Raw genomic sequence first — 26,594 nt, forward strand, 5'->3', positions numbered from 1 at the left:
ACATGTGAAACTGGCAATTCAAAGCCCTCATAGCTAAGGTGGAGGAAGTATAGACTTTCTTTCCCCATCTATCCAAAACTCTGGCCTCTTTATCCGGAGGAACCGGATTTTTTACCACAGAGGCCTTAACACCCTTAGGTCCCTGAGTAACAGTTTCTGGGTCCACCCTAGGACTCTTATAAAGATATTTATGAGCCTCAGGCACCCTGTAATACCTGTCAGGTTTAACAGGAGCAGGAGGCAAAGAATCAGGATTAAGAGAAGCCTCTGCAAACACATCTTCCACTACATCCAGAACAGGTGGTATAGCTAAAGGCCTATGCTGGGGCAAAAGCAAAAATTCCCTAAGCCTTTTCCTGGAATCAGAGAAGTCCTGACCTTCCCACTTAAAATGCTCCCTCATGGAATGAAGAGTCTCTGAAAAAGAAAAATCCTCTGGAGGAGAAGCAGAAGGAGTAGAATCATCCACATCAGAATCAGAATAAGGAGAATACTCCTGCAAGTCTTCAGTCAAGACTCTGACACATCTGAAGCCTGCTCAAAAGAACCCAACTCTGGTTCCACCCTAGGCCTCTTGTCAGGAGGGGGCAAAGAACCCCTAATCAAGGTAATTAAATCTTCTGCCATTTTAAGCATGTGCTTCTTAGGCACAGATCCTGAAGAACTAGGAGTGACCCCAACAGAAGCTAACCCTGGCCTGCCTCTGGGAGAAGCCTTGGAAACAGAAGGAGAGGGCCTAACCACCCTAGGAAGGGAGGGGAGTACAGTAACCTGAGAAGCCCCTTCAGCCTGACCTGCCTCCTGAGAAGCCACATCCTGCAATATCAAAGGCTCCCCCTGGGACTCCAGAGAAGCCTCCGGCGGAACCACCGGTTCCACTGACTCCACTAAAGAACCGGCGTCCGGTACGGACGACTCTTCAAGTCTGGGTTTAGCTGCTTTGTCTTTGCGCTTCTTCGAAGAAGCAGGCGTCGGAGCATCCGACGGCATATTATAATTGCACCGCTTCCCGAAGACCAACCTGGCACAATCTAACCTGCGCTTAATAGTGCGTTTATTGAACCTAGCACAAAAGCGACACCCAACAACGTCGTGCTCAGGCCCCAAACAAGGAATACACAAAGTATGATAATCTCTATGCGGTATCTGCTTCCCACAAGAAATACAGTTATTCACTTTTTCTGACATCTGGTAAACCACTGAGGCAAGAAAAAACTAAAATATTCCCAACGGGTACTTAGCCAACTTTGACTCGGTCTGAAACTCCGAATTGAAAAATTTCAGAACGCAACGGCACTTGCAACGCTGCTTCTGCATCGGACCATGCGGCAAAAAAGACTGAGGATATGACGTCGGTCATGCGCATTTGTACCCTGACGTCCTGATGTCAGACTTAAGCGCCTTGACCGACGTCAGCCTAATACTTTGATATTCGGGCCGACCGAGGACAGCGGATTACCCAAGTGTAAGGACTGCAGCAATGTGAGATGAAGAACATCCTAGTCTTACTGGAACTGCACAAAATGAACAGTACTTGCATAAGTGTCATCATCACAAGCATGCAGGGGATGGATCTGTCAATGAAGATGATATATTTTATCTACAAGAAACATTTAGGGAAGGTCCCAAAGATGATTCTAGGTATTGCTGAAGCTAAAACAGGTCCAATTTTGTTATGAGTTTGTGGGTTAGCTAATGCATTTCCCACAGAAGACATTCTAATCAGGTAAAACCCAGACCAGCGGTATCTAGGGACAGCTCCCTATTAAAATATTGTCGCTTGAAATGCTGTGTGTTAGCAAGCTGAAAAAAAAAACAGACCACAAGAGCGAATCACAAGGCCTTCTACACCCCCACTCCAGAGAAAAGGGAATATTCTGAGAAATGGCATCTTAGACTTCGTATATGCAAGTCCGATCTTTCGGCTATTCAGTCTCCATATTTCAGGACTTGCTCTAGCAGGTCCCAATATTTCAAATGATAATCTCTAGGGACACTGCTTTTTCAGATGAAGTTAATCCTGACTATACAAGTAGGAAGGGACACAGTGACTGTAGTGTTGTGCTAAATGTGTCAGTATGCAGTCCTGACTGGTTCCCTTACACAAGACATTGATATGTTGAGTAGTAAGTTTTATGTGCCAGAAGTGAAAAATAAAAATCACAGATGGCTAGAAAACTGCCTCAGTGCCTGTCTTACTAACTAGAGCTGTTCACAGCAAAGGCTCTTTACTTTACCAATAAATGAGAATGGTTGTATTGCAGAACTACACAAGCAATCTCTTTTTGGACTCTGAATGTGGAAAGAAAAATGCTGTTTTACCCTACTAATTTATTAAACAGTTTAGACTCAAAAGGTGTAGTGTGGTATATTCAGCAATGCATGCAGCTCCATAAAAGCAAGCACATACACCCAGACATAAAATTACTGTGCTATAAAGCACACTAGTTCAATCAGTCCTTGGTCTCCTCACAGGCAGCATTCTGGCTGTATAAGTAATAAACTTGTATCAGTCCAGTAACAGCTCAGTGTGTGTTTCTTCAATGTATACAACACTACTGTTTTCATTCTGATTTCTTATTTAAACACCAACTGGATCACAAGTTTTCAAATTATGCTGTCTACTCTGGTTGAGTTGCTTCACCTCTGAACACAGTACAGCAACTTATTCCCTGAATGTAACGGCATGCTGCAAACCTGCAATGTTAAATTAGTATGCTTATTTTAATAAACAAATAAACAGGGATAAAAAAAAAACCACGAATACCAAATTATTTCACTTGCATAAAAAAAGAAATGCAGTGACCAAAAGACCACTGTACAATCCAAGAAATGGAATGAGGTATCCAATCTGAATTAAGAATGAGAGGAAGTCTCATGAAATAAGGAAACAGCAACAATGTCAATGCACCTACATTTACTACAGTTTAAACTTTCAGAGAAGATAAGATGTACTCACTTCTCTCGTTCCCGGGCATTTTTATACAGTTTTACTTCCTGAAAAAGAAAAAAAATCATTTTATCACTTTATTTTACTACATTCCATCAGGAAGATTATTAATAGATTTCACTGTGCATTTATAACAGTGAGTATTAAGATGAGACATATCTGTCATTAAAATGCCAGTATGAAAACACCCTTTCCCCATAATTTTTAGGACATTTATCAATGACAAAACTGACAATACTACCATAAAAAGGTGAACATGAACGAATAAATAGTATAAATAAATCTTTCATCTGTTTCTGGCATTTTGACCTTACTGTACAGTCATATACATACACATACATATATTTATACACACACACACACACACACACACACACACACAAATGGATCTATATTAAAAGATAAAAGTTTTAGAGAGTTGAATGTCATATGGTCAAGACCATATGATTGACTTTCTAAAACATTAAACAAGACTAGACAACAAAAATGTATGTTTCCGCAGGGGGGAGCAAGCCCCCATGCCCCCTCCCTGCATATTATATATACCAATGTGGAGATCACACTACAGTGGGGGAAAAGGGTAAATTCCCAGAGCTCCACATAAAAAATGTGATGTTTTGGAAAGGTGACAATATGGTCTTGACCATATGAAGTTCGACTTTCTGGAGTTTCGATCTTTGAAAGGGACCCATATGCATACGTAACCATGTATAATATATATAAATACACACACACACACATATATATATATATATATATATATATATATATATATATATATATGGTTTAATGTCAGAATCTCGAGTTCAGATGCCAGCACATGGAAAACTCGAAACACAGACGTTCAAATTTCCATCTGGCTGAACATTTCAGTGTTCAAAAGTTTATATTAACGAATGCACTGTGCATTCACTAATATAAATTTGAAGTACCGTACAGAGATCGTTGTACAGTGCAGTTTGGGAAATTCATTGTTTTCCTAACTGTAGTGCGATCTTATAGTTGGAATATATAGTTAGCAGGGGGTGTGGGGAGGCGCAGTGGATATAAAAAGTGTACATAACCCTGTTAAAATGCCAGGTTTTTGTGATATAAAAATATAAGGCCACAATAAATCATTTCAAAACTTTTCCCACATTTAATGTGACCTATAACCTGTACAATTCAATTGAAAAGCAAACAAATATGTTAAGGGAAAAATATAAAAAATAAAAATGTACAATATGCTGGTTGCATAAGTGTGCACACCCTTAAACTAATACTTTGCTGAAGCACCTTTTGATTTAATTATAGCATTCAGTCTTCTTGGGTACACACTTGCCATCAATTACAGAGACTCTGATTAACCCCAAATAAAGTTCAGCTGTCCTAGTAGGATTTTCCTGACATTTGCTCAGTTGCCCGCTACAGCAAAAGCCATGTTTCGCAGAGAACTTACAAAGCATCAAAGGGATCTCATTGCTGAAAGGTATCAGGAGAAGAGTACAAAAAAAATTCCACAGGATTGGGTATACCATGGAACACAGTGAAGACAGTCATCAAAAAGTGGAGAAAATAAGGGACAACAGTGATGTTGCAAAGAACTGGATGCTCCTCCAAAACTGATGAAAAGACAAGACTAAAACTGGTCAGGGAGGCTGCCAAGAGACCTACGGCAACACTGAAGGAGCTGCGGGAATTTCTGGCACGTACTGGTTGTGTACTACATGTGACAACAACCTCCCATATTCTCCACATGTCTGGACTATGGGTTAAGGTTGCAAGATGGAAGCCTTTTCTTACACAGAAAAAAACGTCCAGGCCCGGCTAAAATTTGCAAAACAATACCTCAAGTCTCCCAAAAGCATGTGGGAAAATGTGTTATGGTCTGATGAGACCAAGGTTGAACGTTTTGGCCACAATTCCAAAGGGTACATTTGGAGCAAAAACAACGCTTCGCATAACCAAAAGAACACCATCCCCACGGTGAAGCATGGTGGTGGCAGTATCATGCTTTGGGGTTGCTTTTCTTCAGCTGGAACTGAGGCTTTAGTCAAGGTGGAGGGAATTATGAACAGTTCTAAATACCAGTCACTTTTAGCTCAAAACCTTCAGGCATCTGCTAGAAAGCTGGAGATGAAGAGGAATTTCACATTTCAACATGACAATGACCCCAAGCATACATCCATACGAACAAAAGAATGGCTTCACCAGAAGAACATTAAAGTTTTGAAATGGCCCAGCCAGAGCCCAGAACTAAATCCAATAGAAAATCTGTGGGGTGACGTGAAGAGGGCTGTGCACAAGAAATGCCCTCGCAATCTGACAGATTTGGAGCACTTTTGCAAAGAAGAGGTGCAAATACTGCCAAGTCAAGATGTGCCATGCTGATAAACTCCTACCCAAGAAGACTGAATGCTGTAATTAAATCAATCAAAAGGTGCTTCAACAAAGTATTAGTTTTTTTTATTTTTTATATTTTTCGCCTAACAGATTTCTTTGTTTTTCAATTGAATTGTACAGGTTATAGGACAAATTAAAGGTGGGCAAAGTTTTGAAATGATTTATTGTGGTCTCATTTTTTTATATCACAAAAACCTGGCATTTTAACAGGGGTGTGTACACTTTTTATATCCACTAGATATATATATATATATATATATATATATATATATATATATATATATATATATATATATATATATACATATATATATATATATATATATATATATATACACATATAGATATAAATATATATATATATATAGATATAAATATATATATATAGATATAAATATATATATATATATATATATGGTTCCACTTCTAACCATCGAAATTTCAAAACATTGGAATTCTGATCATCGAGACCAGAACATCGAATTTTGAAACATTGAAGGTTAAAAGTGTAATCGAAAAAAAAAAGGAAAGAAAATGAAAAATATATTTTAACAATTGTATGCAGGGGGGCTTTGCCCGCTTGCACACCCCCCCTACTTTAATATTCCAACTCTGAGACCGCGCTACAGTGGAGTAAAGGGAAATCTCCCGTTTAGCGCTATATGCAGAAGCACTAAATGGGAGATTTTCCGTAACCTATCTGTAGTGCCATCACACAGATGGCTCAGACACACACAGTATGCAGGGCACACAAACATTCTCCCACCCATACTTACCTTTCTCTTCCCCCTTCAAACTTTTGAAATTTTCAGACTCAATGTTCTGGTCTCGATGATCTGAACTTCGATGTTTTAAACGTTCGATGTGTGTGTGTGTGTGTGTGTGTGTGTCTGTATATATATATATATATATATATATATATATATAGATAGATATATATATATATATATATATATATATAGATAGATATATATATAGAGATATATATATATATATATATTTATATATATATATATATATATATATATATATATTTATATATATATATATATATAGATATATATATATAGATATATATAGATATATATATATATATAGGTTCATAGGTTCATACTAGGCTATCTGCCCTAGGGCATTTATAAGCCTAGCCAGAATGTGTTTGGCTTTCGCCACCCATTTTAAATTTATTTTGCTATGCCCTTTTTCGAGGTTAGTATACTGTGCCTCTGTCTAACAGTGACACAGAAGTGATACCCGGGCTACACCTACGATCTCCCATCCACTCATCAAGATTCCTCTTGAAGAGAGTCAATGAGGGACTCTGCCTAACCTGGACTGGGATTTTATTCCAGAGTGAAGGGAGCCTCTGGGTTATGAATCTGTCCCTCCAGCATGTCCTATTTATTTCAGTGCTGAGGTTCAAGTCTCACGAGCGAGTAGCTCGATGGGATTTGGATTTTCTGAGGTGCATCATGTCCATTAATTCCGGGTTGGACATGGCTTTATACGTCAGGCACAGATCGCCTCTGAACAGGCAGTATGCCACTGAGTAGAGCTGAAGTTTCTTTAACCGGGCAGCATATGGCATCTGTTTGAGCCCTTTGATCCTCTTGGTGAGATACTTTTGGGGTCTTTCCAGTTGCTGCAGGTGTCTGGTAAGGTACATCCCAAAAGGGCATTGTATTCAATTATGGGCCTGATGAGGGATGAGTAAAGAGGCACGATGACCTCCCCTGATCTAGATGTGAATCCCTTCATGATTAGGTGGGCTATATAAAATGTTTTTCTAACCACTTTGGCCACGTGGTTGTCAAATGAGAGATTGCTATCAACTAGGGTCCCCAGGTCCCTAATTACTTCTTCTGTACTTAATGGATTACCACCTATGTGGTAATTTGTGGGCACTTTGTTTTTGCCAAAGGGGATGACTATACACTTTTTTGGCATTTAGCTTGAGGCCATGGCTCTGGCACCAGTTGTCTGTTTCTATGAGGCCCTTTTGGAGGATGCTTGTGTCGGCTGGAGAGTCGATTATGGCGCCCAGTTTGCAGTCATCTGCGAACTTGGTCAGCCACAGTCCTTCCGTGTTGGCCTGTACCTCCGAAATATATACCGAACAAGAGAGGTCCCAGGACTGAGACTTGTGGGACACCACTTGTAACTGGTTTGGAGTCTGACATGGCTCCAGCAATTCTAACCATGTGGGTTCTGTCCTTGAGCCAGTTTGCAATCCATCTAGTGACATAGGGGTTTATATTTAAGCTGGTGAGCTTATCTATAATGCCCGAGTGGGTATTGTATTGAAGGCTTTTATGAGGCCCAGGTAGGCTGTGTGGACCACCTTCCCCTTGTCAATGGCCTTGGTGACTGTTTCAAAGAAATCAACCAGGTTTAAGAGGCAGGATCTGCCCTTAAAGCCGAACTGGGTAGGATCCAGTGTCTGTAGGTCCCCAATATCTTTATTTATGAGGTCCATGATGATCCTTTCCATAGCTTTGCAGACCAAGCTAGTTAGGCTTATGGGGCGATAGTTTCCAGGATCCGTTGAGGCACCACCTTTATGGAGAGGGACCACTGTTGCTGTACACCACTCTTTGGGCACATATCCTGTAGTAAGGCTGAGACTGAACAGTAGTTTTATGTTTGGGTTTAGCTCTTCTTGGAGTTCATGTAGGGAGCCGGGACACCTTCTGGTCCCATTGATGCTGTGTTTTTGCTTTGGAGAGGCGGCTCTTACCTGAGCATCTGAGATGTCAGGGGGCAGCACTCTGCTGGGATAGATATTTGCACTTTTGGTGGGGGGGGAGTTTGCGCTGAACCTGTCAGCTAGGATGTTGGCAGTGTCTGTGGGTTCAGTGTATTTTTTGTCATTTTGGACTAATTCTGAGCATATCTGGGAATTACCACCCAGGTTCCTAACATAACTAAAGAAAGCCTTGTGATTATCCTTAGTGTCCTGTGCAATTTTTCTCTCTAAGCTGGCCTTAGACAATTTTATGAGTGCCCGTAGTTTTTTGCTAATACTGATCAGTGATGCCTTCCCTTTTTGGGATTTTGCTCTATCATTTAGTAGCTTCCTCCTTCTATTGTATAGTTTGTTTATGGCTCGGGTCCACCAGACAGGATGTCTGCCTTTGGAGGATTGGGTTTTATTTGGGATCGCATGATCCATGCATTCCTGAAGGTGTTCATAGAATGCGTGTATAAAGGATTCTGTGGTCTGGGCCGTATTTTCCACAGGCCCGGGGGCTTTGAAGAATTCCACCTCGGTTTTGAGGAGTGTGAAATTTGCTTTAGAGAAGTTTTTCACTGTGGTTTTCTGAGCAGGGGGTGGGGTCGGGATGTGAATATCCAGTGAGATTAGTTTATGGTCTGATCTCACCAGTGAGAGATACACTTCTGGTCTGGAGCATAGAGTCCCCATGTTGGTGATGATCAGGTCCAGTATGTTTTCCCCTCTTGTGGGAGTGGTAACAAGTTGTTCCATAGCATTTGAGTTTATAAATTCTAGGAACCTTTGGGCTAGGGTGTTGGAGCTAGAGTAATGCTCCCAGTCTATGTTTGGGTAGTTGAAGTCGCCCAATATAATGGTGTTTGGAGAGACCTTCATATTTTCCAGTGTTCTCAGGAAGGAAGGCCGAGTGGGGTTCCTGGGTTTGGGAGGGTGGTCTGTAGCAGGCTATAAACTGGAAGGCAGTTTTACCCACTGTTAGTTGCACATGGATAGTCTCTGATGCTTCGTGCTTTGCCACCAACCTGGAGGTGTGGGTATCTTTGATGAATATCGATACTCCCCCTCCTTTTGTGGTTCGGTCAAAGTTTTGGGGCCGAAAAGCATGGTATGAGGTATAACCTGGTAGTGCTGGGGTGCTCTCGGGAGCCCTGAACCAGGTTTCTGTTACTGTACAGATATCGATGTTCTCCATGCTAAGGAGAGTTTCGAAGCGTGCATCTTGAGGTTTAGAATTCTGGCGTTGAGTAGCATTACTCTTAGTTTCTTATCCTTGTGATACCTATGGAGGTGGGTTTGTCTTTGAGCCTTGCCTAAAAAGGCACTATGGGGGTAGCAAGAGCCTTTGCCAATATCCGAAAGCCCAGGGGTGATATATATATATATATATATATATATATATATATATATATATATATATTATATATATACATACATGAATATGTGTGTGTGTGTGTGTGTGTCTTGTATGTATATATATATATATATATATATATATATATATATATATATATATATATTTATATATATATATACATATACACACATATATATATGTGTGTATCTATCTATATATATATATATATATATATATATATATATATATATATATATATATACACACACATACATATATGTGTGTGTGTATAGAAATATATATATATATATATATATATATATATATATATATATATATATATATATATATACACACACACACACACACACACACACACACACACACACACACACACACACACACACACACACACACACACACACACACACACAGTTACTCTTTGGGTTCCTGAAATGAAACCAGATGGAAAATGAGACAGCTGACAAGTCTGAAAGACAAGCTGCTTATACGAGTGAGTGTTTGTACAACATGTTTAAGTAATACCACTTTTCTTATGTTGGGTCTTTGTTATTCAAAAACAGCAGTAATGCTTGACTACTGCAGTTGCCCTAACTTATTTGATGAATCATCATTTTAAGCAAATATGCTTACAGATAGAGCCAAAGTCTACTGAATGCAGAAGCCAAGTAAAACTTCTGGACACAGAATTTCTATTTGACCTAAATTATCATATGATAATGGAGATCGTGACGGGGTAGCCACGGTGGTGCAGCGGTTAGCGTTTTCGCCTCACAGCAAGAGGTTCTCTGGTTCGATTCTCGGCTGGGGTGCCTTCTGTGCAGAGTCTGCATGTCCTCCCTGTGGTTGTGTGGGTTTCCTCCCACATCCCAAAGACATGCTGTAGGTGGATTAGACACTCTAAATTGGCCCTAGGTTTGTGTGTGTGTGTGTGTGTGTGTGTGTGTGTGTGTGTGTGTGTGTGTGTGTGTGTGTGTCTTCTGTGGAAGGTTGGGTGCCGGGCTGGCAACTCGACACTGTAAAAACTCTACTGCCAATCATGAGGGGACAGGTGATCTGCTGTGGCGACCCCTTACCGGCAAAAGCCAAAAGAAGAAGAAGAATGGAGATCGTGACTACCTAAAATTATATTTGGGATTTGTGGGTACTCCGGTACAAATCAATGCACATCTCTCAACTGCCACACACTACAAAATATGTCATTCACTTCGGCTTTTAAAAAAAAACTTATCTGTACTACGGGGAAGTTGTGATTTTCTGCATACCTCTCAATCTCTTAGCTCAAGAAATCTGGATAAAGCCTAAAATAAAAGGGGGGGGGGGGGCAAAGGCTCAAAAATAGGAAGAGATTTTAAATATTGCTCTTATAAAATTATAAAGTTACCAGAATAACAGGATTTGTGTTGGCATGCATTTTCTGATGGAAATAAAGTCTGAAAGTCAAATGTATTTCATTATTCAATGACTTGAATCTCCAATGATTGCCAACAAACCCCAACTTTAATAAGTAAGGGACCAAAAAATAAGGTAAATATTTGGACATTTCTGAAAATATTATGTTTTGGATGTAAAATACTTCCTCTAACACCATTTACATACACTACAGCAAGTTTGAAACATAAGGTGGAGGAAATATTTTACAACAAAAATATATATTAAAAAATAATAACATAGTAATAACATAACTAAGTAAAACAATTTTACAGACTGCCCATTCTCCAAGGGCAATAATGACCCCCAGGGTTTGTGTTACAGTGTAAATAATGCCCTTCCAGGGATGCAGCCTCTGCCTGCAGTGTAGGGATTCAGAACACTCCTTAGAGTGTGTTATTTATACAGTAACACACACACCCTGTTGAGCATTACTGCCAGGGGTGGCTCGTGCTACTGGACTGCAGCCCCCCCAGCTGTAAAAGAAAGAAAGAAAATGAAAAAATATGAATAAAGAAAATGAAACAAAAACTGGCAAAAATTGCGGACCTTTGCGCATGCGCACTCGTGGCATTTCTGGCCCAGACTGCTGCTGAACCAGTCCAAAGCATGCGCAGAGCTCCGGACTGATTCAGCAGCAGTCCAGATTAGAAACACAGCAGTTAAGAGCATCCCAGAAGTCTGCAGTTAGTTATAACTGCATAGACTGAGAAAGGGATCACACTGCAACGTCCGCAGGCTGGCCTCGCAGGAAGGACTTATCAGGGACGCAGGAAGGAAGAACTTATCGGGGATGTACTTTGGAGCTATACAGCAACGGAGGACTTCACCACAAGATCGGGGGACTAATCCATCTTCTGTTTGCTCTTCTGCCACTTTTTACAATGCATTCAGAATACCTTTTGGTAACCTAGTATTCTTTCCATTTATTTGTAATTAATTTGAACTTTGGGTTCATTGCAAAATTTCTGTTTGCACTAGTTTGTAATTCTGCTGATTCTGGCGTAAATTGCTTTGATTGCTGCAATGCTTGTTGCAGTAATTGTGGTCCCTGCTGTTGTGTCTGCAGTCAGTGAAATTAAGAATACGATGTAAAAAAAAAAAACAAGCTTGGTGTTCCTGTACTTAAAAGGCAGTTTTCTTCACATCTGCATTGGTGAAACATACGCCTCACCAGTAGTCCAAACCTTGTAATGAATTTTAAACGTGCCTATTGCCATGCTATGGCATCTCAGAGACGTGCTTTTTTCTGATATATTGTAGGAGATTTCATTTTCCTGCTTCTGTAAAAATTACACTTTTGAATGTGTTCATCCGTATGATTATGTACTAAATTGACGTGGTTGTGCGTGCTAATGCAATGGTGGAGAGCATTTTTCTAGAATATGTTGTGAAGAGATAAGCATTTTGCTGGCTTACAAATGGTAAGTACAATGGTACTGGATGTTAGAGCTTAACGTACTAAATGATACGAGTCATTATTCTTTTACAGAATGGGAGAATGTGTTTTTCCCTGAATAATTTTAAGGTTTCAGAAATAATGTTAATTTTATCTCCACTTGTTTCATGTGCACATTTTTTGTGATTTACTTTGGTTTTGACTGTATTTTAAAAGTGGGCATGTCTTAAGTGATACATTATTGTAATTAACTGAATCATCAAATTTAGAATCACCCTAGTACTCAGGATGCTAAATAGGACAAAAGCAAATATGACTGTGACAAAACCTGTGAAGATAAGACTCCAGAGCCTTGGTTGTTGAACTTCAATATAGAAACATTTGTAATTCATTAAAAAGATTCAGACTTATGTGGAAAAGATAATGACAAAGTTGAGAGACATTAAAAGAATAGATTATGCTGTGTGGGAGGAAGTGATCAAGGATAAGTTAGGAGGCTGGGAACAAATCAATAGAAAAGAAGTTAAGGGATGGGTAAGTGGAGTCCTCAGGGCTATGGACAAAGGAACAAATAAGAGAGACATCTATCTATCTACCCACAATTCCTTTTTCACTTTTTGCATAGGGGGTCAGGGTGTCACTTCAACACTGACAGTCATCAGGATCCAAGGTTTACACTACCAGGTGGCTAACCAGGGCATGGCTGTTCCTCCATACCACACACTTGCATGCATGCTAACACCTATGGCCAATTTATAGTGTCCAGTCCAGATACCACATGTCTTTGGAATGTGGATGGAAATCGGAGCACCAGAACGAAACCCACAAAAACACAGGGAGGGCATGCAGACTCCACACAGAAGGTACCCCAGCCAAGAATGGAATGTGGGATCCTCTTGCTGTGAGGCAACAATATTATCTGCTGTGCCACTGTAGCAAAGAAGAGACAGTATAGCAAAAAATGTGAAGAAAGTAACTGTGGCTAAACTGGTTATATGAAGTAGCATTAGGGCATAAAATAAGCCCTACAGGAGGTGAAAAGGAGCTAAGGGGTGATGGGAGGGACACAGTACAGAAAAGATAGGGGGGAAAACAAAAATGGGAACAGAAGCAAACATAGAATTGCTGTTTTGTTGCACTTTACATCTTTAGCAATTGTCAAGTCTGAAATGGATTTAAAAGGAGAAATTTTTAGTAATGTGTTGGAAGCTAAGTAATTATTTTGGCAATGGCATTTGCTGCCATTATTTCACTTTGTATAAATGGCACAGTTACATTAAAGTGTATTTAAGAAAGTTAAAATGATTTTTGCCTGCGTTTTTCTGATCACATGTTGTACGTGTCAATAGTGTAGTGTTTAGAGCATCCACCTATCAAACAGGCAATCACGGTTTGAGCCCAACAATAGCACATATCATTTAGGGGTTGGGAGGGTGGCCTAATGGTTAAGGTGTTTGCCTTACAAACACAAAGTGCAGGGTTTGAGTCTTGCAAGGGACAATTGGCTAGGCTTAAAATGGCTCACAAGGGCAGTTAGCTTAGTACTAACCTATGAACGTGTTGCATACCTGGAGTGACTTAAAAAGTAGAGAGTTTGACTTTAACTTTTTCTCTGATGATGATCATGAATAAAAAAGATCAAAAGCACTCAAATAAGCAGTGTGTTTGGTGCTTCTGCAACAATATTTATTTATTTGTGTTTGTTTTTATTTACTTTATCCCATGACATCCAATGTCCACATTTGTTTACTGATTCATGCAAGTTTATTCTATTATCTTTCTAAGTTTATAACAGCAATATTTAAAAATGTTCCTTATTTTTGGGCCTTTGTCCCACTTCTATGTATGGCATTATCCAGATTTCTTGCTCTGAGGTTGAGAGGTATGACAAATGTGTCAGAGCCATCACTGCCAGCCAGAGACATTTCAAATTGTGACATACTTGTTGCACCCCACTCCCCCATGTAATGACTCTGGATGTGTCCAAGCAAGGCAAGGAGCAGTTACGCAGTGTAAGTGTGCAGAGTATTCCCCCATCCAAGGTAGACACAAGTACGACAGTGGTTTTTCATCTGTCCTTGATTTGGCAGAATGTTCTGGTTTTCTGTCATATTTTTATACTGTTGATTTATGCTTCTTCTTATTCAGAAAATGCATGCTGTCGCAGTGCCTTGTTGCTTTGTGTTTAAGTAGCAATGCTTTAATGACCATCAGGTAAGCTTGTCTGAGATTGTAAGATGCAAGTAACCTTTAATAAGCATACTGTTAAATAATTACCAACACTGAAAGCCTTTTTGTTGTTGCCATGCAGAGAATATTTACATAACTAGACAATGTACAAGCCTTAGGTATTGAAATGCATATGACAGTATTGGTAATAAAGGACAGGATTACAGTATTTTCAGAAGCTCATTACATTTGTTGGAGATTTGCAGTCATCTTTGCAGGCTTTACCCGTAAACTAAACAGAATGCCAATCTATCATGTGTGGTCCATAACCTGTGCAGTAATCCTTTAAGCAATTTATCTTGAGCTTGTTTCTTGTTTGCTGTTCATGTTTTACTTTGATCATGTTTCCCCCATGAAACAAGTAGATAGTTGTCAAGCAGCAGGTCTTTTTTGGATAAGAAATATTTTTACAAGTGGGGGTATCACAGAGATTTCTATTTTCAGCATGTTATTTGGTACTTTTATAAAGCTGAATATAAGTTACAATTAAAACTGCAGTGCAAGGAGAAGCTTGTTTTTTAATACTTGATTTTGACTAGTATTCCAGTAATGTATTTAAAAAGTAATTTATTTTTTCATGCCTCACAACCTTTTTGTTTCCATCTAGATATTAAGTAAGCTGTCATGTAGCCAATGCATTGAAATATTTTTTTCTTCTACACTTCATTTTGTCTTGATTGGACTCTCATAATGATGGTTTGGCACCCAGGGCAGCGTATTTAATTAAAGTTCCAGTTGTTGTGTTTTTGGGCATAGCTCCACCCCTTTCCAGTTGATTACACCTCTTCCCATTGGCTCCACCCATTCAGCTGTCTCCTGCAGCCCCCTTTAATTTGAAGTCTCCAGCCACCACTGATTATTGCTTGTGTAACAAGAATGCAGCACAATCTGTAACTTACTCAGGTAATAAATCAATAAACAAATGCACCCATATTCAAGTGAAAGGTACCAAAAGTAAACATGAAACAGGATAAAATTCTTAGTAAGGTTGTTTAGTGCTTGGCATACAATATAATAAAACAAATGTAAAACTAACAAATCATAGTGTACTCCCTAAAATCTATTGGTAGACAATCAAATGTGTGAATCACCTCAATGACAGACCTACTTTAGAGTGTGCTTTTATGTTATACCACAAGGAATTAGTGCTGAAAAGAAAACATTTGGAATCATTTGCATATCTGTACATGTGAAGATGCAGGAGAGTGATCAGTCCATAACAGACAACTGTTTAGTATAACACACACACTATCACACCGCAGTAAAGTGTCTTACAGCTTTTATATTTGTTAATTCCACAGACGATTATACCATTTTGCCTTCTATCTATACCTCTCGGCTGTCAGTGATTTTGTCTCATAGGTTTGTCTTGTCCCTTGAAAAGGTTTGAATTTCTGTTAAATCACTGAGAGTTGCAGTCATTCAATAATGCCAGTCAGAATCTCATGCTTATTATTGTTCAGAAAATAAATGCATGTTGATGCAAAACATGTTGTTCTATTAACTTTTAAGTGAATTAGAGCCACATTTAAAACCTGCTCCTGACTTGATTCTTTATTTTGGATTTGTCCAGAATTCTTAAGTCAAAGTTGTGATAAGCATGCTACTGTCTGTTCAACAGTGCTGTTTTTACCAGCTTTCAAAGCTGGGAAAACATTTCGATCTACTACAGTTTTTCTTTCTGTTTTTTGTTTTTGTAGCTGGTATTCTGGACAAATCAGAATGCATGGGATTCATGTATCTGTAGTTTTCTCCCAAAAGAGACCAATCAATCCATTAGTATATAATGATTTATTAGTTCTACGTCGGTTTTACTACACTGTTTAACAACTACTGTACTCTTTACTAAGGATCTTAACATATTTCATCTTGCTTTGTTATGTTCCACTTTAATACAACTGTTTATTTTTTATTTATTGTTCGAGTTGCTGACTGTGCTGCATTCTGGTTACTTTGTAATAAAATCTGCTGCAGACTACATAACATATGCCAACTACAGAACCATTTCAACCCTCTAAATACATCATCAGAAGGTGGGACTGACTGAATGACATGGAATCAGGAAGTAATTGAACTGCTGCAAACCATACAGTAAACAGAAACACCAGTTTATCCAACTTAATAAATATAGAACCACTAAAGTAACCAAAGTAAAAGCTACATAGTTTAGAATAAGAAAGCTGATTTACAAGATGTGGGTATAATAACAAAAAGATAAAGTTAAAAAAAACCTTTGTACTTGATCTTCAAGATGAACTCTATCAATTGGTGCATTGAAATTATTGCACCATTTCTTATTTTACAGTTCAGTTTTTATCTTAAGCTTGTTGAATATCGTTTTATCTTTCATTAATTTGTTTTAGTAATGTTGCTTGGCTGACAATTTAAACTTTAGTCATGGTATGAATGTGTGCTACATGTAAGAGTTTATTAATGCTGCCTATGCAAATTGAGTAATGAAGCTTTAAAGCCGGAACAACAAGGGACAGAAATTAGAGAGGAGTAAACAGAAGGAGAAGAATCAAAGTTTCTATAAGAACGTCACAAGCTTCAAATTCTGGAAGGCAGGTTTTGAAAAGAAAACATTACACAATATTACTTACCTCATAAAGTTCTGGTTTATTTGCCTGGGCTGAAACGACAAAAATGATTGAAAAACAATTAACATTTAAAAGGAATAAACATTTCATGATAACTGAATTTTGCAGAAAATATCAGTGTCTTAGATACACCACGAGGATGATCTTGTATTGCAAAACATATTTTATACAGGTAACACTGGCAATTGTGTGACACAATGTTAATTGTTTAATCACTTGTACAAACAATGATTCCCAATACCTGCCATAATGTATTTCCTCAAGTGGATCTTGGCTCATACTCTGCACATTCAAAATGCTGCTCTTAAAGACCACTTAAGTTAATGTATTAGCCAGCTAGCAACTAAGTAAATTCTACTCCCTCCCACACCTAGCTTTATACTTTCCCATTATGTGGGACCTATAATGTTATATGTGTTGTTATATGTATATTTTTTATCAATAGGTATGTTCATTTTTTATATTTGTGGTATTGTAATAGTTAGGTAGTCAACCATTAGGGATTTTGTATTGGTTGTCAGGGTGACTGTTTTTGTATAAAAAGGAACACCATTGGTTGTTTGATCACATTGATAAAGGCTTTTGGGCCGAAACTGGTCTGTGTTTGAAGATTTAGGAGGTTTTTGCCTTCTAATATGTACTAAAATGTACTAAAATGGATCAAGATTAAGACTTAATAAAGTCTTGGATTCTCCGTAAAGTGCTGGCTGTTTTCTACTTTTGTATTTGTTTTTTTGGCCTTTGCACTTGCTGTCCATGCAAAGCCACTTGTTCGTTTTGGTCTTTTCCGATTCACTTCTCTGGTGGCGTTTGGAGAATTTAGTTCCTTATCGGGTGCTCCATGTGTGGGGGCATTAATGGTGCACCTTTGGTTGAACATTGGCCTTTTTTTGATAAAAAATACAGCTGCTTGGTCCTTTCCAGCCAGTTTTACTATCATTGGATGCAATTTACTTCGGAATTCATTTCGGAATTGGCTGCCTTCCTTAGATGATAGATTTTGCCATCTTTATTCTTAAGATGGTGTATTGAATTTGGATTCATTTGGTGCTACTTTTGTGGACCGAGAGTCTTGCTTTATTTGGGCACAATAATCTACAAGACTTTCTGGCATTTACTATTGGAGATGTCATTATAGGCTTGGTTTGCCTTGTCTACTTTGCTGGTGGCGTCTTGGAATCCAGTTTTACTTTAAGAATTTCCGTATGTGGAGATATTACTGATGCACCTTGTTTCTGAATGACCTTTTGACTTTTATGCTACCACTGTAGCTGTGTTTCAAGTAAGTCAGCGAATTGTTTGGTCTATATTCCATTTAATACTGGTTACGTTCAGTAGGCAACAGATTTGGCCATTTACACTTTTTTGATATACAAAGTGACTTCCCCTTAGACTTTCATGCAGTTGGCATGATATATGCCATTTTAAGCTTGGTGGTGAGTTTGGGCTTTCATTTAAAGGCTCATCGGCTGGTAATGAATGTTTATTGAACTAGACAGTTATTTGATGTTCGAAGATTGGTGTTGTTTCATCAGAACAAGGGGACTTTGAGCACAACTATTTATGAGATATTCTGGCATTTTTTTGGAGATACCATTATAGGCTTGGTTTGCCTTGCTTATATTACTGGTGGCATTTTGGGAATCCAGTTTTACATTAGGAACTCTGTATGTGGGGTTATTATTGACACTACCTTGTTTTTGAACGGCCCTTTGACCTTTATGCTACTACTGTAGCCGTTTTTCAAGTAAGTCGGGGAACTGTTTGGACTGTATTTAATTCAATATAGGCTACATTCTTTGGGTAACAGATTTGTCCATTTATACTTTTTTGGCATACAAAGTGGCTTTCCCTTTGGAGTTTCATGCAGTCGGCATGATACGCACCATTGTAAGTTTGTGGGTGAGTTCGGGTTTCCATCTAAAGGTTCATCGGCTGGCAACAAATGTTTATTGAACTGGGTCAGTTACTGATGCTTGAAGATTCGTATCATCGGAACAACGGGACTGTTATTTAAGAAAAATAGGTTCATAGGTAGGTACTAGGCTATCAGCCCAAGGGCCTACATAAGCCTAGCCAACAAGGTTCCCTGGCTTACGACACCTAAGAAAGTTATTTTCCTGTGCCACTGTCGAGCAGAGACACAGAAGTGATCCCCGGGGTGTATTTCCTATTTCTCATCCACTCATCAAGATTTTTCTTGCAGAGTGCTAATGAAGAACTTTGCTTGACATAGATGGGTAGCCTGTTCCAGAGTATGGGAAGTCTCTGGGATACAAATCTATCCCTCCAGCATGTCCTGTTTATTGTGGTGACAAGGTTTAGGTCCCCAGAGCATCTAGCTCGGAGAGATTGGGATTTCTTTAGGTGTAGCATGTCCAACAGCTCTGGGTTTGGCATAGCTTTATATGTTAGGGAGAGATCACCTCGGAGTAGGCGATATGCTACGGAGTAAAGCTGGGTTAGGGAGAGATCACCTCGGAGTAGGCGATATGCTACGGAGTAAAGCTGGAGTTTTTTGAGGCAGTCAGTGTAGGGCATTTGTTTGAGGCCAGTAATCCTCTTTGTGAGGCTCTTCTGTGGCCTTTCCAACTGCTGGAAATAGTGCATTTTGTATTGGCTTCATGTTTGGCTAGCCATACAGGTGGGTGGGTGGCATTTTGTTTCGCTGTAGCATATTTCTGGGGGCTGATGCTCTCCATTTGAATTTAATTTTTCATTTTTACCTTGGACTTATTAATATATAAGCTTCTGGGACACACTGTAGTGGTGAGACATTCTTTTGTAGTGGCTATGACTGTATGTGAACAGATTAACAAAGGTTTGGTTTATTTTATATAAATTGTTTATTATTTTGGTCACAAACATATTTTGACACCACATTTATTGGTATTATTTTGAGTTTATTTTTGGATTTGCTGCTCTAACATTTCTTTCATTAGGTCAATTCATTGAATATTGAATAACAATTTATAATGTGGTAATGAGATTTGCCCTAGTTAAAAGAAATTATTTAGATCCTCATTAAGCCTTAAAGGTATATTGTTATCACACTTTTTGAATTGTGTGATTTTACATTTACTTGTTAATTGGGCCTTGGTCCTCACTGTTCTTGGGTATTAAACTCTGTAGGTGGGGGCCATAGTTGAGATATTTTATAAGATTATGGATCTCATGACTATTTTGCAGGGCCTATCGGCTGATAAGGAGGTCATTGAGATTTTTGATATGACCAAACAAAAAACTGATGGTCTGTCGTCATTCGGGGGGACAGTTGTCAATCTTGGTTTGACAATATTTTTAAAAGTATGAAGTCTTTAAGATCAAGTGTTTGGCATACTAAGTTATTCAAAGCATATATTCAGAAAGGTATTACGCCGAGGGGTTTAAGGATTTGGATGAAACCACTAGTGGGCCAACCCGATGAAGCAATGCTTACTGCCTGGGCTTACATACAGCAAAATTCATCTTTGGAATTTGTTAAAGTTTTACATGCCTTTCATGAAAGAAGGGTTGAAACTTTGATCTCTGAGGTCTCTCAAATCTGTCAGGAGGCTAAACAATTTGAACATACATCTTCATATAGGGAATGCCTTAAGAAACTTAGTGGGGATCTGTTGTTTTTTGAAAAGGAGTTGAATGAACGTAAGATCCGCAAATACAATAGGGATTCTAATTATTACAGTCAGGGTCGTCCTTTTGAACCAAGGAAAAATGTTAAATTCTTTAAGAATAATGAGTTTACCCCCAGAAACAAAAGGAAGAGGAAATCTATTCTTAAAAAACCCAATAGTGATGTTTAGGAGGATGATTTTTCATCGAAATACCCGTGGCAGTGGTGCTGCGGTAGCGTTGTCGCCTCACAGCAAGACGTTGTCCCGTTCGATTCTCAGCTAGAGCATCCTCTGTGTGGAGGCATGCGTGAATGGATGTGCCTTCGTTGAAGGTTGTGCGTCAGGGCATGTAACTCGGCACGTAAAAATCCACTACCAAACACTAGCGGACCGGAGTTCCGCTGTGGCGACCCCTAACCGGGATAAGCCGAAAGAAACAACAACTGATACGGAAATAGATATCTCTCAAACATCACCAGCGCACAACTGCTGTCCTTCTAAAGATGGTTAAATGGATTTAGATAAAATCACTTTAGGGGAAGTAGGAAACGGGGGGACGTAAACACAAACGTAGGGTCCAACTCCAATTTAACACTGGAGAAGATGTTAAAACTGTTGGAACCCATAAAAGTACAAACAATGTCATAAATATCTCTTCTGTGATTTTATCTGCTGATGAATATGGTTTACTGAATAAAGGTTTAAACTTCATACCTGGATTTATGGTTTCTGAAAGTGATTTTGTACAAGATCTGGTGTCGTTTTGTCAGTTACTTAAACTTGTTATTTTTTGAGGATTCTGATCATATTGATGGGTCTCCAGAGATTGGCTTTAAATTCCATCCTTCATCCCTTATGCCACCAATGAATAAACATGCTGAAATCTTTCAAAAATGCATACTAAAAGAGCTACATTTCAATTTGTGCTTTACTAAGGGGTGCTTTCCAATAATTTAAATCAGCAGGAGAGGGAGGCACTAAATAAACATAAAAATAGGAAAGATCTGGTTGTTATACAGGCCGATAAAGGGGGATTGATAGTGGTCATGGATTGGATTATGTATGAGGAGGAAGCCAATAGACAGCTTAGCGATAGGAGATTTTATATGATCATGCCTATTGATCCCACCCCATGGTTTAAAGCACAAATTGATGAATTTTTGGATTTGGCCTCTGCTGAGGATATTATTGATAAGGAAACATGTTTTCATCTTAAGGTTAAAGAACCGGCTTCACAATTTCTTTATTTATTGCCCAAAGTGCATAATAATCTTTATATTCCACTGGGGCGATAAATCGTTTCAGGCAGGGGGTCAGTAACTGAGCCCATTTCTGTATATCTTACCAAGTATTTGAAACCTTTACTGCAAGCTGTTAGGGCTAGAATTAAAGATACTACAGAATTTTTAAATATCATTTTTCAGGCCAGTGCTGAATTCAGGGCTGTGTTACAAGTTTCTGAGTTGTCCATACCTTACTTGGATAGAAGGAAGTTTCTCTGTTCACCTGTGAGAGAGTGGAGCTTTCAGCAGCCTATCTGCACCTGGAGGAGTGGTTCCAGCCCAGAGGTTAGTAGTTTATTGGCCATTTTGGGCTAATTTCTATCTCTTTCATTTCCCTGCTATAAAAACTGCGTTTGCACGGTTTTGCGTGCCGGGCAGTGCCGGTTAGCTACGATTAAATTATTCCCGGTTCCACTAAGTCTCCTCTTTAGTTTTTCCATTGAAACTAGTCTAACTCTCAACCTAAGCACTCAAAAAGCATCCTACAACCCAGCACTTGCTCAGACCTAATAGCAAGCACTAATATACCCTGACACTTGACTGCCCAGCAGTGCAATGATCTTTAGTCACCCCTCACCAACCAAGCAACTAAGCAGCTCACTCTAATATTCAGGCATGACCAAAGGGCAATTTCAGATGTACTCTCCAGTCCAGCTGGTGAATCTGGATATCCTGAGGCAATGTTACAACTGCCTCATGTACACAGACAAACCTCTCCTCCTACCACAAAACACTAACATATGTGAGAGATGCAATTATACAGCCAAACTGGAGACTAAGCTGTCTTCACCCAAGACAGGAACAGACATTCAAGAGGAGAAGGTTAACACTTGCACCACACCTCCAGCCACACATCGATCTACTAAACCAGCAATGGCAAAAAATACACATAAATACACAAAATCATACTCAGAGGCTCTAAATAAAAACCTGCAAAAGCATCAGAGACCTCCAAAGCAGACACCCAGACAACCTGCACCTCCTGTCACAAACCAGACAACACATAAAACACAAAATCAGTGTGCCGCACAATCACAGCCCTTAAGGCGAAATAACATACCCAACACACTAGTAATAGGTGACTCTATAGTCAGGTACACTGACGTCCCACTCACTAGGCTGGACAAGCAGAAGGTTACTGTTAGCTGCCTGTCTGGAGCCAGAATCCGCCACATAACACAAGCACTCAGGTCACTCCAGAACAAGTACAAATATGGCTCTGTCATTGTTCATGTTGGTGTGAATGACCTGAGATGCACCTCCCTGGACCACATGAAAAGAGACATAGAGGAGCTCTCTGATCATAGCCCAGGCTGGTATGACCCTGACCCTGAGTAGCATCCTGCCCTCACCAAGAATGACGCCTCAGTATAAAGAAAAAAATAATCAGTTTCAACAACTGGCTAAGCTTCTGGTGTCATTCAAAGGGGATCCAGTGTCTGTCAGCCTGGAATGACATGCTCGACAAGCCGGGTTGCTTTGCAAGAGACGGCTTGCACCTGTCACTCATAGGCTTTTGAATACTGGCCAAAGCTCTTGCTGCCCCCATAGTGCCTTTTTTAGGCAAGGCTCAAAAGTCAAACCTACCTCCGTAAACAGCACAATTAACATAAAACTGAGGGTTATGTTACTCAACGCCAGGAGTTTAAATCTCAAAATGCACGTACTCGAAGCACTCCTCAGTATGGTGAACGTCGACATCTGTGCAGTAACTGAAACCTGGTTCAAGGTTCCAGAGAGCACCCCAGCACTACCGGGCTACAACTCATACCACACATTTCGGCCACAGAACACAGACCGAAACACAAAAGGAGGGGGTGTAGCCACATTCATCAAGGATACCTACACCTCCAGGTTAGTGGCGCAGCATGATACCTCCGAGATCATCCATGTGCAACTAACATCGGGCAAATCTGCAATGCAAACTGTTGCCTGCTACAGATCACCCTCCATAACCCAGGACCACCACTCCACCTTTCTGGAGACACTGGAAAACATGAAGGTCCTACCGAGCACCCTGATATTGGGCGATTTCAACTACCCTACTATTAACTGGGAAAACTACTAGAGTACAAACTCCCAGGACCAGCGCTTCCTGGAATTCATCAACTCAAATGCCCTGGATCAGCTGGTAAACTACCCTACCAGAGGTGAAAACATACTGGACCATACTTTTTTTTTCTCTTTTCTGAAATTGGGGTTACTGTGGCTAGAGCTTGCCTGTGGATACCTAATGAAGGATTAAATTGCAAAGAGTTGCTGCACAGCACATTGAGCATAACAGTGATGGGCAATCCAGTAAATGTGGCAAAAATGGCAAGACACTGCCAGAACTACAAGTCATAAAGCAGTGGTACCAGTCCAACTGAAATAAAACAGTGTTTGACATTTTAAAAAGCAAGCACAATCCAACTAAAATAAATAATGCATTAGTGCAAAAGTAATGCTCTAATACTGGCAATTCATTGTAATGCTGTGCTGGTGCAGCGGTTAGCGTTGTCGCCTCACAGCAAGAGGTTCTCCCATTCGATTCTCGGCTGGAGTGCCTTCTGTGTGGAGTCTACATGTCCTCCCTGCAGTCGAGTGACGTTAAAGATATGCAGGTAGGTGCGAGCGTGAATGGGCATGCCTTCTGTGAAGGATGGGTGTTGGGCTGGCAACCCGGCACCGTAAAAATCAACTGCCAATCATGAGCGCACCGGAGTTCCACTGTGGTGACCCCTAACCAGGAAAAGCTGAAAGAAAATTTGGCAAATCATTATAAACTCTTATTCTAAACTCTCTCTGCTCTGATTGACTAAGTGGCTAAATAACAGTTCAAGACATCATTTATTTCTTATAAATACTCCTCTCCAGGCCAACATGGAGACCAAATCAACTTGTTTCTGATCTGTACACAGACTTGTGACACTGGATATTTTTAGGCAATGCAGAAACTGCCTAATACTACCAGACAACAGGCCTGATTCCAAAAGGCTTGAGCAGGGAGTAACATGCCCAACTTAGCATGTTACTCCATGTTACTCCATGTTAGAGTCCAAAAGATAGGGTTAGACCACTCCCCATTTAATGTAAGTTAATGGGCTCTGCCATTCCCCATTAGCATATACTGACTGGGGCTACACCACTCATTCAGTGTATGCTAACTGGGAATGGCAGAACCCTGTGCCCAGTTCCAAAAGGGGAATCCATCTCAACATGCTGAAATACTTTTGCACTGTACATTGGTGAGGCTTACCAATGCATAAGGATAAAGCAATTGGTTTCTGAAATGAGGCAGAAGCTCAAACATAGGTATTGCAGATAGTACAAGGTTGTAACCTGCACCACCTGCAGTATCTAGCTCCACATACAGGTGGAACTATACTGAAGGTATTGGGGATGGGAGAAACCTTGGACCACTCATGTGAGTAATACTGGGTAGTGTGATCCATCGCATGACCTCCTCTGGAGACAGCTCATTTTACTGTGTTTTGAAAAACTGATAGCACGCCCTGGTGAGCTGACTGTCCCACACCCACACCCCTCTTATCCAAGCATGACTGTCATGCTGGCCATCATGTCTGCATTCAACAGTCCACACTACAAATGGAGCTGTGGCACTGAATGAACTCAAGGCTCTACAACTCCGGCTGGTATTGCAGGTAGGCTTCCTGCCTGCAATACCGAGTTTGTTATACAGATGAAGTTGATCTGCCTGAAAACCTTGGCCCTGTTGATTCTGCAGGCAGCTCTGGCACTATGCTCAAACTAGGTAATGCAGTTCATTAGAACCAATAGCTAAGGCTTTTTAGACCAATAATCTTTTAAGTTAAAAATCTCAGGAGTCTTGTTAGCTGCACAATATGTCTAGCGAGGTACTTCTTGAAAGGGGCATTATACAACAGGTCTAATTAGGCCAGAAACATGTCCCGGGCCAGCGAAAGCCTTGTGTAAAAATTCATCAGTACCAAGAATGATATATCTGGTAGATATAACAAAGACAGACATATCACAAGAAGATAGTGATGTTAGTACTAAAGTTGTAAGTCAAGTGCTTGCTTTGGTAGCTGATCTGTTTCACCTAGGAGACAGCAAATGTTTTATCAGCTTACTTGCTTTATAGTACTTCAAACCATTTCCATAAGCTTTTACCCAAACTTATAACATTCACAGCTTTTTACCTGCAACTCCAGTTGTTCCTGAAATTCCATGGAACATGATTCGATTCTTGACAGTAACTGGAACAGAAAATATATACCACAATCAATTCAGGAGACTTATATAAAACAAAATACAATACAATTGCACAAGACATAATACACCAGAACATCAATGTTTCATTGCAGTTTCTGCATTAAAGCAATCATCATGAACCTCTCTACAGTATAATCTTTGAGAATCTGCTTCTGTATACAGCAGTAAATTAAAAACTAGACATATGATATTACAATGGCAGACAACAAAACTTCACAGATTCTAACCTTTCTCCTTCTCATCACATCCCATTTTTCAATAGGGCATCACAATCAAAATTTTACTGAAATTGCATTAAAAAAAAGCATGCCAAGAAAATGCATGTCCTGCAGTGCTGTATAACACATCACTCTCTAACCAC

General features: G+C 39.6%; 1 protein-coding gene across 2 annotated transcripts in view; it reads right to left on the minus strand.

The window, feature by feature from the left end:
• VPS28 (VPS28 subunit of ESCRT-I) overlaps positions 1-26,594 on the minus strand; it is an 870,107-nt gene that overhangs the window by 718,625 nt on the left and 124,888 nt on the right. For both annotated transcript variants that reach the window (XM_044067388.1, XM_044067387.1), the window contains exons 2-4: positions 26,161-26,217; positions 17,104-17,132; positions 2,960-2,997 (exon numbers count right to left, since the gene is read on the minus strand). In XM_044067388.1, the coding sequence (XP_043923323.1) occupies positions 2,960-2,997; positions 17,104-17,132; positions 26,161-26,197 (104 nt within the window). In that variant the 5' untranslated portion in view covers positions 26,198-26,217. The remainder of the gene's footprint in view (positions 1-2,959; positions 2,998-17,103; positions 17,133-26,160; positions 26,218-26,594) is intronic.

This window comes from Protopterus annectens, chromosome 3.part1 (genome assembly GCF_019279795.1).
Source record: "Protopterus annectens isolate FY-2018-M chromosome 3.part1, PAN1.0, whole genome shotgun sequence".
Classification (NCBI taxonomy): Eukaryota; Metazoa; Chordata; order Ceratodontiformes; family Protopteridae; genus Protopterus; species Protopterus annectens.